The sequence below is a fragment of the Phalacrocorax carbo genome, chromosome 8 (genome assembly GCF_963921805.1).
Source record: "Phalacrocorax carbo chromosome 8, bPhaCar2.1, whole genome shotgun sequence".
NCBI classification, from domain to species: Eukaryota; Metazoa; Chordata; class Aves; order Suliformes; family Phalacrocoracidae; genus Phalacrocorax; species Phalacrocorax carbo.
Genome location: NC_087520.1, coordinates 41,079,972 through 41,094,154, shown reverse-complemented (window position 1 = coordinate 41,094,154; position 14,183 = coordinate 41,079,972). Strand labels below are relative to the sequence as shown.

Genomic DNA, 14,183 nt, shown 5'->3' with positions numbered 1-14,183 from the left:
CCATTATAACCTTTTAAGCCAGCTGTTATTCACTTGGATGGTAAAATTGATTTGCAGCAGCAAGACTCTCCCCTTCTGCCACAGATGTGTGACATCACCTTATCCTCCCCTCAACCAAGTCTTCCCAGAGAGGGTTGCCTTCCAGGTCCATTCACACAGACCTGCTGACCCCTTTTACAGTTTCAGGATGTCCAGTGATATACCAGCAACACTTTAAAAACCAAAGTTTTCTAGATAACAGCAAAGCCTTTCAAATAAGACATACTTATTTCAGATTTTAAGCAACACAGTGCTTACATACTCCAAGTATTTAAGCAATACTTACAAAGCTAAGCTTACTAATCGCTGCAACGCTTTCTGGCCACACACACTTTCTGGCCGTACATGAAATCATGTATGGTGTATCCATCAAACTTCTTTTGTTGAAGGAATACTTTGTATTAGAAACAAACCTGTGAACAGCTTATTTCAAAAACCTCGGTTTCCTTCATATCTTCCAGTGTTCTCATCAACATCAGACTTTATTCCAGTGTCCGAGGTGCCACTGCCATAGCATCCTTCACTGCAACCTCAGAGGAGCTCACAATATTTACTATACTTATCATCAAAATGGAAATAGGAGGTTGGGGAATGCTACTATAACGGCTGTATGAAGAGAGAGGGGTGATTTCTAAAGGACCTGAGTGTCCAAATGCTTTAGATGTGCCATAGGTACAGGTGAGCCAATCTAACAGCTCAATGCTGTTACAAGAAGCAACCACTACTCCTCTCCTTGTGCCCCACTCCATTCTCCTGTTGCCATGGTCCCAACTGCTAACCAATTTCAACTTGCTAGGTGAGTACAAAACTATGGGACAGAGAGACATAGAACAAGTCTTCCACTGGCTTCATGAGGTCACCCTGCTCACCTCATGCCCAGATCAGCATCATAGCCAGAACAAGAAAAGCCTGATTAGCAGCATGTAGAGATGGTAGAGGAAAAGGAAAGAGTGAGACTTCGTCCAGCAGCACTGAGCTGGTAGACCAACTCAGCCATCTCCTGTAGCCCCATTTCAGTTACCTGCTATTAAACTTGTCTTCGGATAGCAAAGAAGATAAATTAGGTCACATTTCTAGGACAGAGTCTCAAACACTGGGTACTCTGGGTAGGCACTGATGTGAGGTCTCGGTGAGAAAGACACAGCATTACAGTGGAACATGTGAAGGGCACAGGGACAAGTCCCACAGTAGAAGATATGGGGAATCTATGGCAGCAAAAGGAAGTGTGGAAGAGTCAAGAGAATGCAGGCACAACATCCGTGGGTCATACTGCCAATGCTCACAAAACATTAGTGCAATACCAACAGTACCCAAGAATGTTAGGCTAAGGTACTCTGTCTTGACATACAATGCAATTCATAAGCCATTAACTCTCTGCAAACACAGGGTCAGAACAGAGTCACCTGAAAGCAACAAAAACAATTAGCACCTAGACTAAAGTAATACTTCTATTCTACAGTGTCCATATAAGCAGCCACCCTGTGAGATATTCTCGCGTCCATTGTGTAGAGCGGGAAAGGGGCAAAGCAAGAAGGAACTTAGCCAAAGTCCATGCCAAAGCCAGATTAGAACTCAGGAAATTCCTGGCTTTCCGCCTTGTCGCCAGACCTCTGGAAAAAAACACTTCTTTTAGGAGCAAGAATGAGCACTCAGTTTGTACCCTAAACACCAAGCACAAGCAATTTCCTCTGGCCAGACAAGTGCAAGCCAAAACAAAGAGCTGGGACTTCATTACCACTGGAAAAAAACCAACCTGTGAAACAGGACTTGCCTGGAAGCCTAACCTTTACAATGAACCTCCTTAGAAACTGCAACACTAAACACAATGAGACTCAGTCCAAACTCCTTTCCTGATTTTTCTAAAAGCATTAATCATCTATCAAGAGAACAAAACACCTGCAAAACTGCCCTCTCCACAGTGCAAGTCCCCTTGATCCTAACCAGACTGCCTTGTAGTGATGAAAGAACCCTAAAGCAGTAAATGAAACATCTTCAGCAGACATACACTGTCAGCCACACCTTCTCTATCCTAACATTCGCTTTTGCTTCTTGATCCCTGTCAACATATACGTCATAATACGTATATGTCATAACACGTCAGGATGTATAAGCCAATATCCAGTAAAGGATGGTACTTTCCCCTTCACCACTCTGGCCAGCTTAGGAAACACCATTTTGAAATGTCACCTCAGCTCACACTGAAGCCAGCTGCACAATGCTACAGGCTGCCTGCAGAATGGTGTTATTTCCTGCAGTAACACAGTCTTAGTCACACAATGAAACACCACACCTTATTTTGCTTTTAGGAAAAGACCTAAATGAGAGGAAATGAATGTACTTTTCTACACTGAATTACACCTGAGAATACAATACATGTTCCAGACAAAGAGCAAAATCATGGTAAAGTAGCAGCCATGGAAGAGGAGCGGGTTAACATTCTTCTCAGTGTCACATGATTTCTGGCAACTCTAAGAAGAGGCATGCAACTGAATTAATTTTTTTAAAAAAAAAAAAAAGGCTTGTTGTGCAAAAGCTACAAACCCACATCACACATGGACCTGAAATGAACTACTAGAACTCAAACATAAGAAGCTACCTGATACACTGGGAGCTACAACCCCTGGGACTTCTTTCACATGAGAAGCACCATGTCAGGGGTAATTCTATGGCTTTGGTCTATTCAAATATGTGGCAAGGAGATAAGCCCATGTAGCCAGGCCAATTGCCAAAAAGAAAAAAAAAAAAAGAAAAAAAAAAGAGAAAGATTTAGCTCTGATTCCAAACCACTAACTTGGCTTATTTTTATATCTACCCTCACGAGTATCTTCTGTTTCCCACTGTTAACGTAACTCTTTCACATGGTTCTACCCTGTTGTACCAGTAGTATTCCTCCTCCACTCCTCTAATATCCTCAGGTATCTCCTCTTCCTCTTAATAGTCTGTTCTGTTCTCCTCACAGCTCTGACCCCTGCAGTAAAGTATTCACGTTATTGCTGGGACAACCCTGTCTCTGGATATATCTGACACTGCTGCCGTGACTAGTTTCAAACAAGATACCACACATACTAGCCATGTTCAGGCTCCATCAGGATGGAAACAAGGGAAGGGTAATCACTTAAACATCTGCCCTGCATCTTCAGCAGCCCATGCTGAACTCTGCTTATGCACCTTCATTGTTACTAATGCCCAGACAAGTTTTTAAAAGCTGGTTCTGGTCTGTCTACATTAAGAGCGTAGTCACTCCAATGCAAACACGCTTCAGCAAAGAAGGAGAACTGGTGGCATAGCTGCACAGGAAAGCTCACAGCGGGTTATACAGTCCAAGCTGCTGGGCTCCAACTTGGCTATGAAAGTGCAGAGACCTCTATAAAACAAGCAACCTAAGACACCTGCACAGCTGAGCTGAATCTCTGCAGTAAGACTCGGAGAAGACAACTCCCTTTCCTCATTCTGGCAGGGTAATTCTAGGCTAAAAGCAAAACTATTTATTCATCATTTGCTTCCTCATTATACCACGTACATGAACATGAGTGAGTGCTATGAACACGCTGTGTTTAGCAAAAGGCAAAACTCAAGTTGTTAAAACAAGAGCAAATGCCATTTTCAGGGGTCTCATATTTTGCCTCTTGGACAAATAAGTATTTCTTTTCATTCATGTTCGAATCTGCAACAGAAAGTACACTAAAACCAAAGTGAAAAAAGAGAGAGCTTCTTACCTATTTCTTCTAGTTTGATCAACAGAATAGATCTGTTTTCTCAGCCAGCTTGTGGAAAAGAGGAAAAAAAGAAAAAAAATGAAGTCTTAATCTAAGAATCATAAAGAAAGCACAGCCAATGAAATATCAAAATCCATACATAAAATTCAACAGAAATATTTAAAAGTCATAAGATACACCTCTTTTAATAAAGCCAAAATATTTCCAGTGCAGCATCTAAGGATTCAGCCAGTTTTATAACCATATTTGTAAATATATACCAAAATGCTGCTTAATACTGCATTTTAAAGTCACATAAACAACACAGGAAGGGGAAGGGTGGGCAGGACAGAAAGAATGAGCAGCCAGAAGCTGTAAAAATATAAGTGGATAAAGCGAGCCAAAACTTAAGCTAATTTAAACTAGAGTAACTCAATCAAGTCAATGATTTTGGGCCACTGGCTCAAAGATCTGTTAGATGCCTAAAAATTAAAAATTAGGGGAGAGGGAGAGGTTTTTAGAGAAATTTAAAGAAAAACTTCATTAGAGTGCATGTCAGTTGTAGGTGCACAGCAAAATACTATTAGCAGCATTAATAGTAAATATATACACACATGATTTTGATCTAAAGGGTGAATACAGCATGTTGTTATTAAACTTAACCTCAGCCTCTACAGCAATCGCTCTGCTGCACAACATAGCCTGGAACCCCGTAGCACTTGGTATAGCAGCTCACTGTGATACCATACAATAGATAAAAATACTTTCTCCCCATCTGGAATGGCAAGTATCTAAAGACAACATCAATGTCAAAGCCACAATTTGGTCAGGTAGCAAGTGAGGACAAGATATATCCTCACAACAGGCAACAGCGGTGACCATAAACAAAAATGTCAGCACTGATGAAAGCAATCAGGCACGGAGACAGCCTTAGAAGCTTGTCAACAAAACTCACATTCTGAGCACGAGTAGTTTCACGTGCAACATCCTCAGAAGCATTAAGGGCGCAGGTTCACCATCATATGGCTAGCTGTTAAAAAGTAATCCTTAAAAACAGCTAATCACATTGCCATACCGTGCAATGCATCCAATAAAAACAAGAAACTGCAAAAGCACACCTTGGAAATATTGGGACACAGGACACATGGACATCTGCTAGGGCAAGCCTACTGCAATTGCATTAGACATTTTAATTTTCCAAGAAGTCAACACACACTTACACCACATGTTCTTATGATCTCATTAAGAGATTTTTTGTTTGGTTTAGTAGAGAGAACAAGGTAGATTGCAAGTCCACGTTAGTGGATGCAGCAGTGCGTGATACCAGAACACATAAATAGCACAATAGAGATGGAGAATTTCCATATAAGCCTTCTATCTCACATGCTAACTGGAGAGTAGTTGCTCTTAAGGTAACTGGCACTTGTCGCACCATAGAAATTTCTTTTAGTTTTTCCACTTTCAATTCTAAAGAAATGTCAAGCCTCACAAAATAAAAATATGTCCACATACCTCTCTGTGATAGCAGGTGTGGGAGCACTCATGACCTCTTGATACAAGATATTCAAGCCACACAACCATTTATCAGCATCATCTTTAGAGTCAGCTGAAAAAAATAATATGCTATGAGAAAAATCAAAACAAAATCAACACAAAACCAAGATATAACCTGTGATGTTTAGATAAACCCTAGTATACAAAGCTGCTGATTAACCTTTCTGTTCGATAAATATCATTGCATAGCTTCATGTTGCTAATAAGAAAACTAATAAAAAACAGCATAAATTGGGGGGCGGGGGTAATTCTGGAAACTCTGTCAAAAAATACCTCCTTTAGAAGTCTGCCTATCAGGGTAGGCAAGTTTCAATATCTCAGCAGAAAGACTATGAAACTACTGCTGAGCTCTTGTAGTAACACAATCAAAATTCATTTTCTTATCTTCTATCTCCAAAGTGGCACAAGCCCAGGGGCCTAGACCTAGAGCAACTTGAAGTGCACAGACAAAAGAATTCAGCATGTGATAGCATAAAACTGGTTCATTATATTCCTAGCAACCTACAAGAAAATCGTAAAGTACTGGCTTTTAATTGACATAACCACCTCCCATCTGTCCTAACCATGCCTCTAAACACAGATTGTTCCACACTAGACTTAAGCTAGAGGAACAGGAAGGGAGCAGCATATAAAAATGGTGTAGGTTATACAGAACACATTTTAATACAAGTTAAAAAAGGTCTAAAATTTTACGCGGCTTAACACTAGAAGCCAGGTACATCTTCCTCCCTACCTTACAACTTGGTTTATTGCTGTCTTGTTTTGTTTTAAACGTAGTTTGCCTTTTCATTTCCCAAACCAGAAAAATCCTCCACATGATTTAACACGATCGCAATTGGTAATGCTTTGATCCAACAGAAGCAAGATGATGAACTGTGTGCTGGGTATAGCATTCCCTAGGGAACACCGGATAGGCTGCAACCAATTTTTTGGGCCTTGGATGAGATGCTATCATTACAGCCTTCAGCTGGTCAAAGTCCATTTGCTTTAGTATGCTGGTTCTGAAATTTCATTAAGGCATTCTTCAGTTAACCAGTTCTGAAAAATTATTTTCACACAAGAGCTGTAATCTGTGCAAATTCTTTTAACTGCTTTCAAAGAAGAACAGTTTCTCAAAAGATGAAGATTACGTTTTATTTAAACATACTTTTCAAACAACCCTTTATGCCCCAAGGATGAAGCTAGAGCCCAGCCACAGCTCCCCATGGAAATGTTTTTCAATTAGTTACAATTTCAGAAAGAACACCCACTACCACTGCCAAGCCAATTCTTCTCCCAAGACAATGACAGCTACCATTCCCTTTAAGTAACAATTATTTTATATTGTTTTAAGAAACCACAACAAAGCACTTTGACAAGGATTTCTCCCTTAATTGAAAGTTATATCATGTTTTCCTGCAGTTCAGCATTACCGCAACATATCTCATAGTTCTGAGTGTTTTCAAACTATTGGCAGAAGCCTGGTTTAGAGAACTGCCACGGAGGAGGGATGGGGAGGGGGGTTGTTAGGGGAAATCAGTCTGAAGTACCTGGCACAGCTGCACTTCAGTACAGCTGCTTAGTCAAAATTTTCACAGACTTCAGCCAACAATGGTAAAACTTATTTAAAGTTAAAGGCCTATAACAATGGATTAGTCACAAGCAGTCCTTAATTTCCAATGCATCAGACTGCGAAAAAACTGTCTTCTAGTACTGCAATCCATAAGCAATTAATTCAATTTTTTTAAAAAAAAAAGCTACTGTTAGGATTAAAATGTTTACAAAGCACTCTTTTCTCTCATTAAGATTTTGCAATTAATTTAATTATTTAAATGGACAAGTGCGTTCCTGCACAGGACAGAGAGAACTACCACTCCAAATAACTCATCTGTATGATTCTAAACGAAGAATCCATCACAAACTTTTTAGAAGAGAAATCTCTTCGTAAACTCTACCAGTTAGAAACTGCATTCAGCCTGCACTGTAAGAATTTATATCCCTTTTCATTTCAAAATCTTTGGATTTGCAACCCTGGATAATCTTACCTGATGCAAGAAGTGCCCCAACCCTTTCCACAGCTACAGGATACAGGATCCTGCTTCATACAGATCTTTTAATTTTCAATTTATCACCTTCCAATTTTATTTATGGTCCCCTACTACCTCTTTAGAAGAGGTTTAGTATTACCAGGTGACATGCACATGCATAACCCAAACTGGAACTTCATTTTTCCAAATTAGTCTGCAATTTCTCATAGGTGATAGGAAAGTTTCTGTGACACAGCTGTAGTCTAACTCTTTATGGCTACAGTTTCCAGAATCATTTCAGCCAGACTAAAAATGTCAGGGCAATATTCTGGCCATACTGAAGACAACAGCAAATTCTTTACGACTTTAAAGACAACAGTGTCACCTCTACTCTCCAGTATTGTAAACCTTACTAGAGATATTTAACCAGCAAAAGTCTACCTTGCTAGAAATGATTGAGCAAATCAGAAACTACACTCACACAATACACTATTTGAAAGAAAAACATTACAAATGCAGCAGGTCACAGACATGAAGGGCTGAGTAAAAGGTCTACCTCCAGATTTTAAACATCTGGTGCACTCCTGAACTGTACAAGTCAAAATCACAGTAGCCTTTGCATTACTGTTCCGTCAATGTACTTGATTTCTTCAATCGGTAGGTTTAAAGAAGAAAAAAAGAAGAAAAATGTACCTGCTAAGCTTAAGGTGTTGAGGACAAACTGGGTACCATAAAAAATAGTAAAGCAGTGTTCTTCCCTTTGCTTTGCTTTGCAACGCTCAAAGTCCTTTGAATTCTTTCCTGGACGAATTTCTTTTATTTCCATCAGATCCACTAAAAGGAAACAAACATTCAGTCAGTACAACCGCACTTACCTTCCAGCAGAGCCTGAAACAATAAGATGAACAACTCAAAGCATGCACACATACATAAAATATCTATATATAAATTTACATATCTTTATCAGGCAAGAAATGCAAACTCCACCAGCTTGCAATCCATGAATCTAAATATATTACTGGCTAACAGACAACAGTAAAGAAGGACCACAAGAAGAAGAAAAATAACGTGTCATATTTTTGTCATTTCGCTATCATTGAATATCCATGGACAAAGTACACACACATAGCCCCTTTGGGTTTACAGAAGACATGATTTCACAAATTGTATTTACTCTAAGCAAAAAAATTTCCAACTGCCACAACTGTTCAGAGACAAAAATGAAAAGATACAGCTTCTAACTTACCCACCTAAATATTATGCACCAGATCTTAGATAGTCAGCTAACCTTGTCAGCTAGTCAGCTAGGATAGTCACTGGCACTTGTAAGAAAAATCTTTAAAGAAGGAATATAAAGAGAAAATCCAGCCTAATAATTAAAATATTTGTGAGTTCTTCCCTGGTCAACTCCAAAGAGATCTCTTGTCATTTAACATAACCTGTTGTATCACTTCCAACTTGCTGCTTTCTACAGAACACAGGTATGTGTTAGAGCATAGCAGAATGGGAACACTGCACAAGCACACATTTTCTCAAGTCAGATCCCTTTTTATCAAAGCCTTGCTACATGGCCTGCATAACAGTAGTAAGGCAGCACTGAAATAGAAATATGTGCACTCTCAAGATAAGACACTTATTAGAAAACTGAGGAAGTGGTTTTCTTCTGGCTGTGGACCAGACAAATAAGCAGCTCTTCCACTTGTGGACAGTCTTGACTTACGAGCTACAGGATGAAGAGTGAAGAAAAACATTTCATGGCTGCTCTTGAAATGTGTTTATCAGACCTAGCAAGATCCAAGGAAAATAGCTGAGGGTTTCTGCCCATGTATTTAAGAACACTGTAATATAAACTCCCTGTTTTAAATGAGCACCTCATCAGTAACAGAAGACAGTTAATAATATAATGAAAAAGCAACTCTACTGCCAGTGGAGGGGGAGCTGAACACTGGTTAAAGCTTTGGCCTGTGTAATGCTAGGTTTCTTGATGCTAACATGGAAAGGAGGGAGAGACAAGCAAGGAAGTTCATCAATAAAATCCTGATAATGAAACATTAATCCATCTTGGAATTTCTTATTCTCTGCAAAGTATCCCACGCCAAATTTTTCACCGGACACTCCTTTCTCCGAGTCATTAAATAATTTATCTTGGGAAAATGGGACCTCAGACGTTAACCTGAACTAATCATAGGACACAAGCATCTTTCTTAAACTAATTTTTCCAAGTGTAGTATCTTCAACATAGAGCTTTTAATGTCTCAACCTCCAGGTCTCAACCACCCTCTCAAACCACGATAACATGCAGATCTTAAGAGATATCTGATTGGCCAAGGACCCTAAATTCAGATGTAATCTTTTAAAATAAATTCATTACATGACCATAAGTGACCAGCAACCAAAAGCTCCTACTGATGACTCTGATCCCCTTACCATTCAGAGTCTCACTTAGACCCCTAGCATTGTATCCAAATATCCATTCCAAAATGCCACCACCTGAAAAAGATCATCTAAGCCTACCAGTTCACATTAATATCAGCAGAGAAGAATCAGGATGCAGATATAGAAGGTACCCAAATGGGGAGGAAAGGAGGTTGCATGGCTACAATAAATGGCATGGGACTGCACACCATGCTGGCTCAGTCTAACCATTGGGAAGAACAACCCCAGTCACCTCTTTTGCTTTCCCTTCACCCAACAAATCCCTGCTGAAAAACAGTCTTAACTTCAAAGTGAAGCACACCTTTTATTTCAAACTCCAATAAATCCACACATATGTACACCGCAGCATGAAGACCCCCTCAAACTATAAACTATAAGCAGGGATAAAACAGATTTCACAACCTGCATTGCTGTTGTCATTTCAAGTGGCTCTTACCTCATACTGACCTCTGAAACAAACACACAAACTTACTCAATGTCTCCCCTCAGTTACATATACTCACTGCAGTTCTTTGCCTTGCATTACGACCTTTCAACCCTACCATCCCATTCTCCTGGGTGAATGTATGTGTATATACATACAGGCACAAGGATTTTTGTATGCACAGGTTTCACACTGGTAACCATTTTATTGTTTCTCAGACTGGTCTTTGAAAAAGAGACTACTATACTCTAATTGCTAAACATTCAGTAGACAGAGGAATGGTTCAGCAAGAGAACAAAATTGGGGATAGGGAGGAATATTTATAACAAAACCCGTCAAATTCAGAATTTTACATTCCTCTACTTTGCCGGCAATATATATAATATGTCCTACAAAATTCTGGCAAGATATCATTACGTTTACTTAAATAATATATGAAATGGATGTACAAACTATAAGTTTTATTAAATAGTCTAGATTTTTACAGAAAGAATGCTATAATACATGTTATAGTTTCAGAAAATTAATAGAAACTACCTGTATATATTTTAATGACATTTTATAGTGTCATTTAGGATGTATTAGTCTATATTATTGAAAGAAAAGCCAAGGCAGAAAATCAGAGGGGGAAAAGAAAGACATGCACAGCAAGCATATATTCTGGTCTTGTGCTAAGCTCTGCTGTCTCCCCAGGTTAGAGTCACCCAGCATCCTCTGCACGATGCCCACTAAGTCCAGAACGGCTCTTCCCAAATGAACCAAGAAAGGAACAGGCCAGGAAAAGCTTCAACATGTTTCAGACTCAGATTAGTAAATCAACTGCACCAACGTAGCTGTTACACAGTTACTGCGAACTTTTTATAGCAATCTGTCACTAAACAATTAAAATGTAACTTCATGCCTGTGCCAGAACTACAAGCACAGCACCTCGGGCACTCTATCTTCTTACTGCCTTAAAGTACTGGAGCCTTCCTCCTTTCCAATCCCATGTGCAAACTCCAGAGCTGTATCCTGACCTGGCTTCACAGACAGGTATTCCTGGAGCCTGACACACCTGAAGAACGCGCAGACCTAGACAGAGACCTGGACACATGCAGCTTGCAGTGTCAGATCAAAACCAATAAGCTCACAGGTGCAATTTCCATAAAAGAGTGCAAGAACATTAACGCACTTCCCAAGGAAACATAAATCAAAGTATGCCCTGTAAAGAAGTAGACTCATACCCAACAAAACACTCCCAATGCATTCAGTCCCCAGCCAAACAGTTCAGAACTCTAAAAACCCTAAAATACTAGTTTACATTTAATCCATTCTTTTATGTGGTTATTTCCACGGGTTAAAAAGATCTCCTTGGCAGCCTCATCAGTCACCTATTGATTCTGACAACTCCCTCAAGTGGCTCTTTAACGAGACTGGCCTCCAAGGCACCTTCAGTTACCATCCTGTTTCAGGCTCTGATCTGGACATGCAGCATTCGTGGCAGTTCAGAGCCTGAAGCTGCTGAACTTCAGCTCCTGCTGTTGTGTGTGGTTCGGCAAATCAGTTAATTCAATGGATCATTACACTACTACATAGCTACTTTCCAAAGACTGCACAGATTAATTGCTCAGTGCCTTCCAGAGCCCCTGCTAGAGCTCTTTACTGCCATAAACTTAACAATGAACTTCTGATCCTCGACATCTCCGCTGGTCTCCATTCAAATAACCAGGCAGTAGTGATCACATTTAGTCACACACTTATAGGTATGAATTGGTATTACCTTTCCTTCAGTTACCTTTAGAGGCAGACGGCAAAACAGAACTTAGATTCCACTACCATAGGTACTGTGCAAGCTGAGCAAAAAACAAGACATAAGGTAAGCACAGGAAGAGAACAACATGAACAGGAGAACTGCAAAAACATTACATAGTTGTACAGAACACTTCCAGAAGAAGAGAACAAACCAGCACCGCTTTTCAAAGGGAGAAGTTCTGCCTCTCTCCATCCCTGTGCTCACGCAACACCCACCTCTGGTTGGGAGTGCAACCATTCAGCACCCAAACAGACAACTGGGTTAGGAAACCAACCCTGCTTAAAACCAGCCAATGCCAACAGCAGAACACCTTACACTAGCTGGAAGCGCCTATATAAGTTCACTGCAGGAAGGCATGTTTGCACATTTCAGCTTCGGTCAATTCAGCTAATTTTAGGCTGGGAAGTCAGGCAAATTGTGTATAAATGGGATGTCAGAAAACCTCAGAGGCCGTCAACCTAGCAAGGTATCCCTGACAGAAAATTCTTAATAAACAGTGTAAAAATTCAGCTGAGACTGGCATAATGAACCACAGGGTCTTGTAAGATAAAGCTCCTGATTCAAAGTCCAAAGTCCCTGTGAGTCTTTCAGTGTCTCTGGCCATGAATGATGCTTGGATCAGAGCTTAGAGTTATGTACTTAGTGGAGGAGAAGACAAAGCCTACAGAGAGATTCAAAGGAGGCTTACAGAGCCAGAAATCAGGCCATGAGCATTATTTACTTTGGCAGGTATTTTCAATAGGTCTCAAGAAGGCTAAAGGGAAACAACTGGCAATGTTTCAGAGAGGAAAATAAGGGGCTTTCATCACATAAGTGCTGTGGAACGAGACACCGGGTGGGCATTCTCTATACAAATATGTTTGCATTTTCATGTGTGTATATATATAGGAATATCCTGCACTAAAGAACAGAGTTTTCAGAATTCACTTCCACCCCCCCCCAACAATTTGCATTACAAAATATTCCAAAGAAGATTTCATTTCAGAAAGGCAGAAACTGCCCCCTGCAATGCAGGCTATGTGCAAATGAGCTCCCAGTGAATGAAGAAAGCTTTAGTATCCTTTTGCAAATGTACTTCACAGTAGTAAGTGAGGACAATGGCTTTGTTCTCACTTCTGCAGAATTAAAGATTAACTATACAAGATGTGTCTTAACAGCCTGTTTTATTCAAGCAGCAATGAAACACAGATCTTGTGCAACTCTAAAGGGAACAAGGTGAGGCTTCTCTCAGAGAAGGAAAAGGTCACATGAAAGCAGACATCTCCTGCAGCATGACAGTACAGAAGTGGCATGGAAAGTAATTCAGCTCATACAAACAGTGAAATTTAGTGAGACATTCAGTGGCCCAAGGAAGTCATTACAGGTACACTACAAAATTATCTGAAAACACAGTTACAAGGATGGAACATGAGTTCATCGTGGAGAACACCATGTGTGGTACATCTTGAGAAAACACACATGACTACCTTTGCAAGGGGTCCTCTGGGGATTTAGCTGTGTGACTGACATAAGGTTTAGAGAAGTGCACCTTTTCAACCCACAGGTTTTTAAGTAATCAGGTCACACAGAGCTGTTGTGTACAGTAACAACAAATTACCATTAAATTAATAACTTCTCACTGGACTGCTCAGCAGAGCAACAACATATTACAGCCCTTCCCAGTTTGAGCTCTGAATTCAAGGCACCATACATCTCAAATGGCTGTTGGTTTCATTTTAAAAAAATAAAAGACACCTTCAGAAAATGAGTTAAGAATAAGGTATTACATATGTGCCCATGAAAGTTTACATTCTACTCCATGTAACAAAACAAACCAAAAACGTTGCCGCGTAAAACTTTGACTTTGGGAAAAGTGTACTGGAGTACCTCCATCTCACACTCACTTTGATCAATCACATCAGGGGTGCTCAGGTCTACGAAGTTCATTCCATCCCCATTTCGCTGGCTGGCCATGACAGGAAGTCTGGTGGTTCTAAGTTAGCATTAAACATTGCAGAACTGAGCTGCTAAAGGGAAGAAATGATTTGAAAACAGCTAAAGGCTACACACGTTCATTTTTTTTCATTTGACCACAGAAACCAAGCTCTAAATACTCAGCTGAAGACTTACACAAAGATCCCCTTGGTAACAATTGAAACATTGCAATTTTAAAACAGAAAAAAGGTGAATTTTAATGTTCCTTTGAAAAGATACCTCACAAAGAGTGAGAAGTGGATTCTCTTTTGCAATGACATACT

At 40.0% G+C, this 14,183-nt stretch overlaps 1 protein-coding gene across 2 annotated transcripts in view; it reads right to left on the bottom strand.

Annotated features, from left to right (window-relative positions):
• The window catches only part of PLCG2 (phospholipase C gamma 2), a 66,655-nt gene that overhangs the window by 37,322 nt on the left and 15,150 nt on the right, over window positions 1-14,183 (bottom strand). Inside the window, exons 1-4 of one of the 2 annotated variants that reach the window (XM_064459653.1) lie at window positions 13,830-13,912; window positions 7,988-8,128; window positions 5,247-5,340; window positions 3,756-3,803 (exon numbers count right to left, since the gene is read on the bottom strand). In XM_064459653.1, coding sequence (XP_064315723.1) covers window positions 3,756-3,803; window positions 5,247-5,340; window positions 7,988-8,128; window positions 13,830-13,899 — 353 coding nt within the window. In that variant the 5' untranslated portion in view covers window positions 13,900-13,912. Of the gene's footprint in view, window positions 1-3,755; window positions 3,804-5,246; window positions 5,341-7,987; window positions 8,129-13,829; window positions 13,913-14,183 lie in introns of those variants that run through there. The other variant, XM_064459652.1, reaches the window with a different exon arrangement.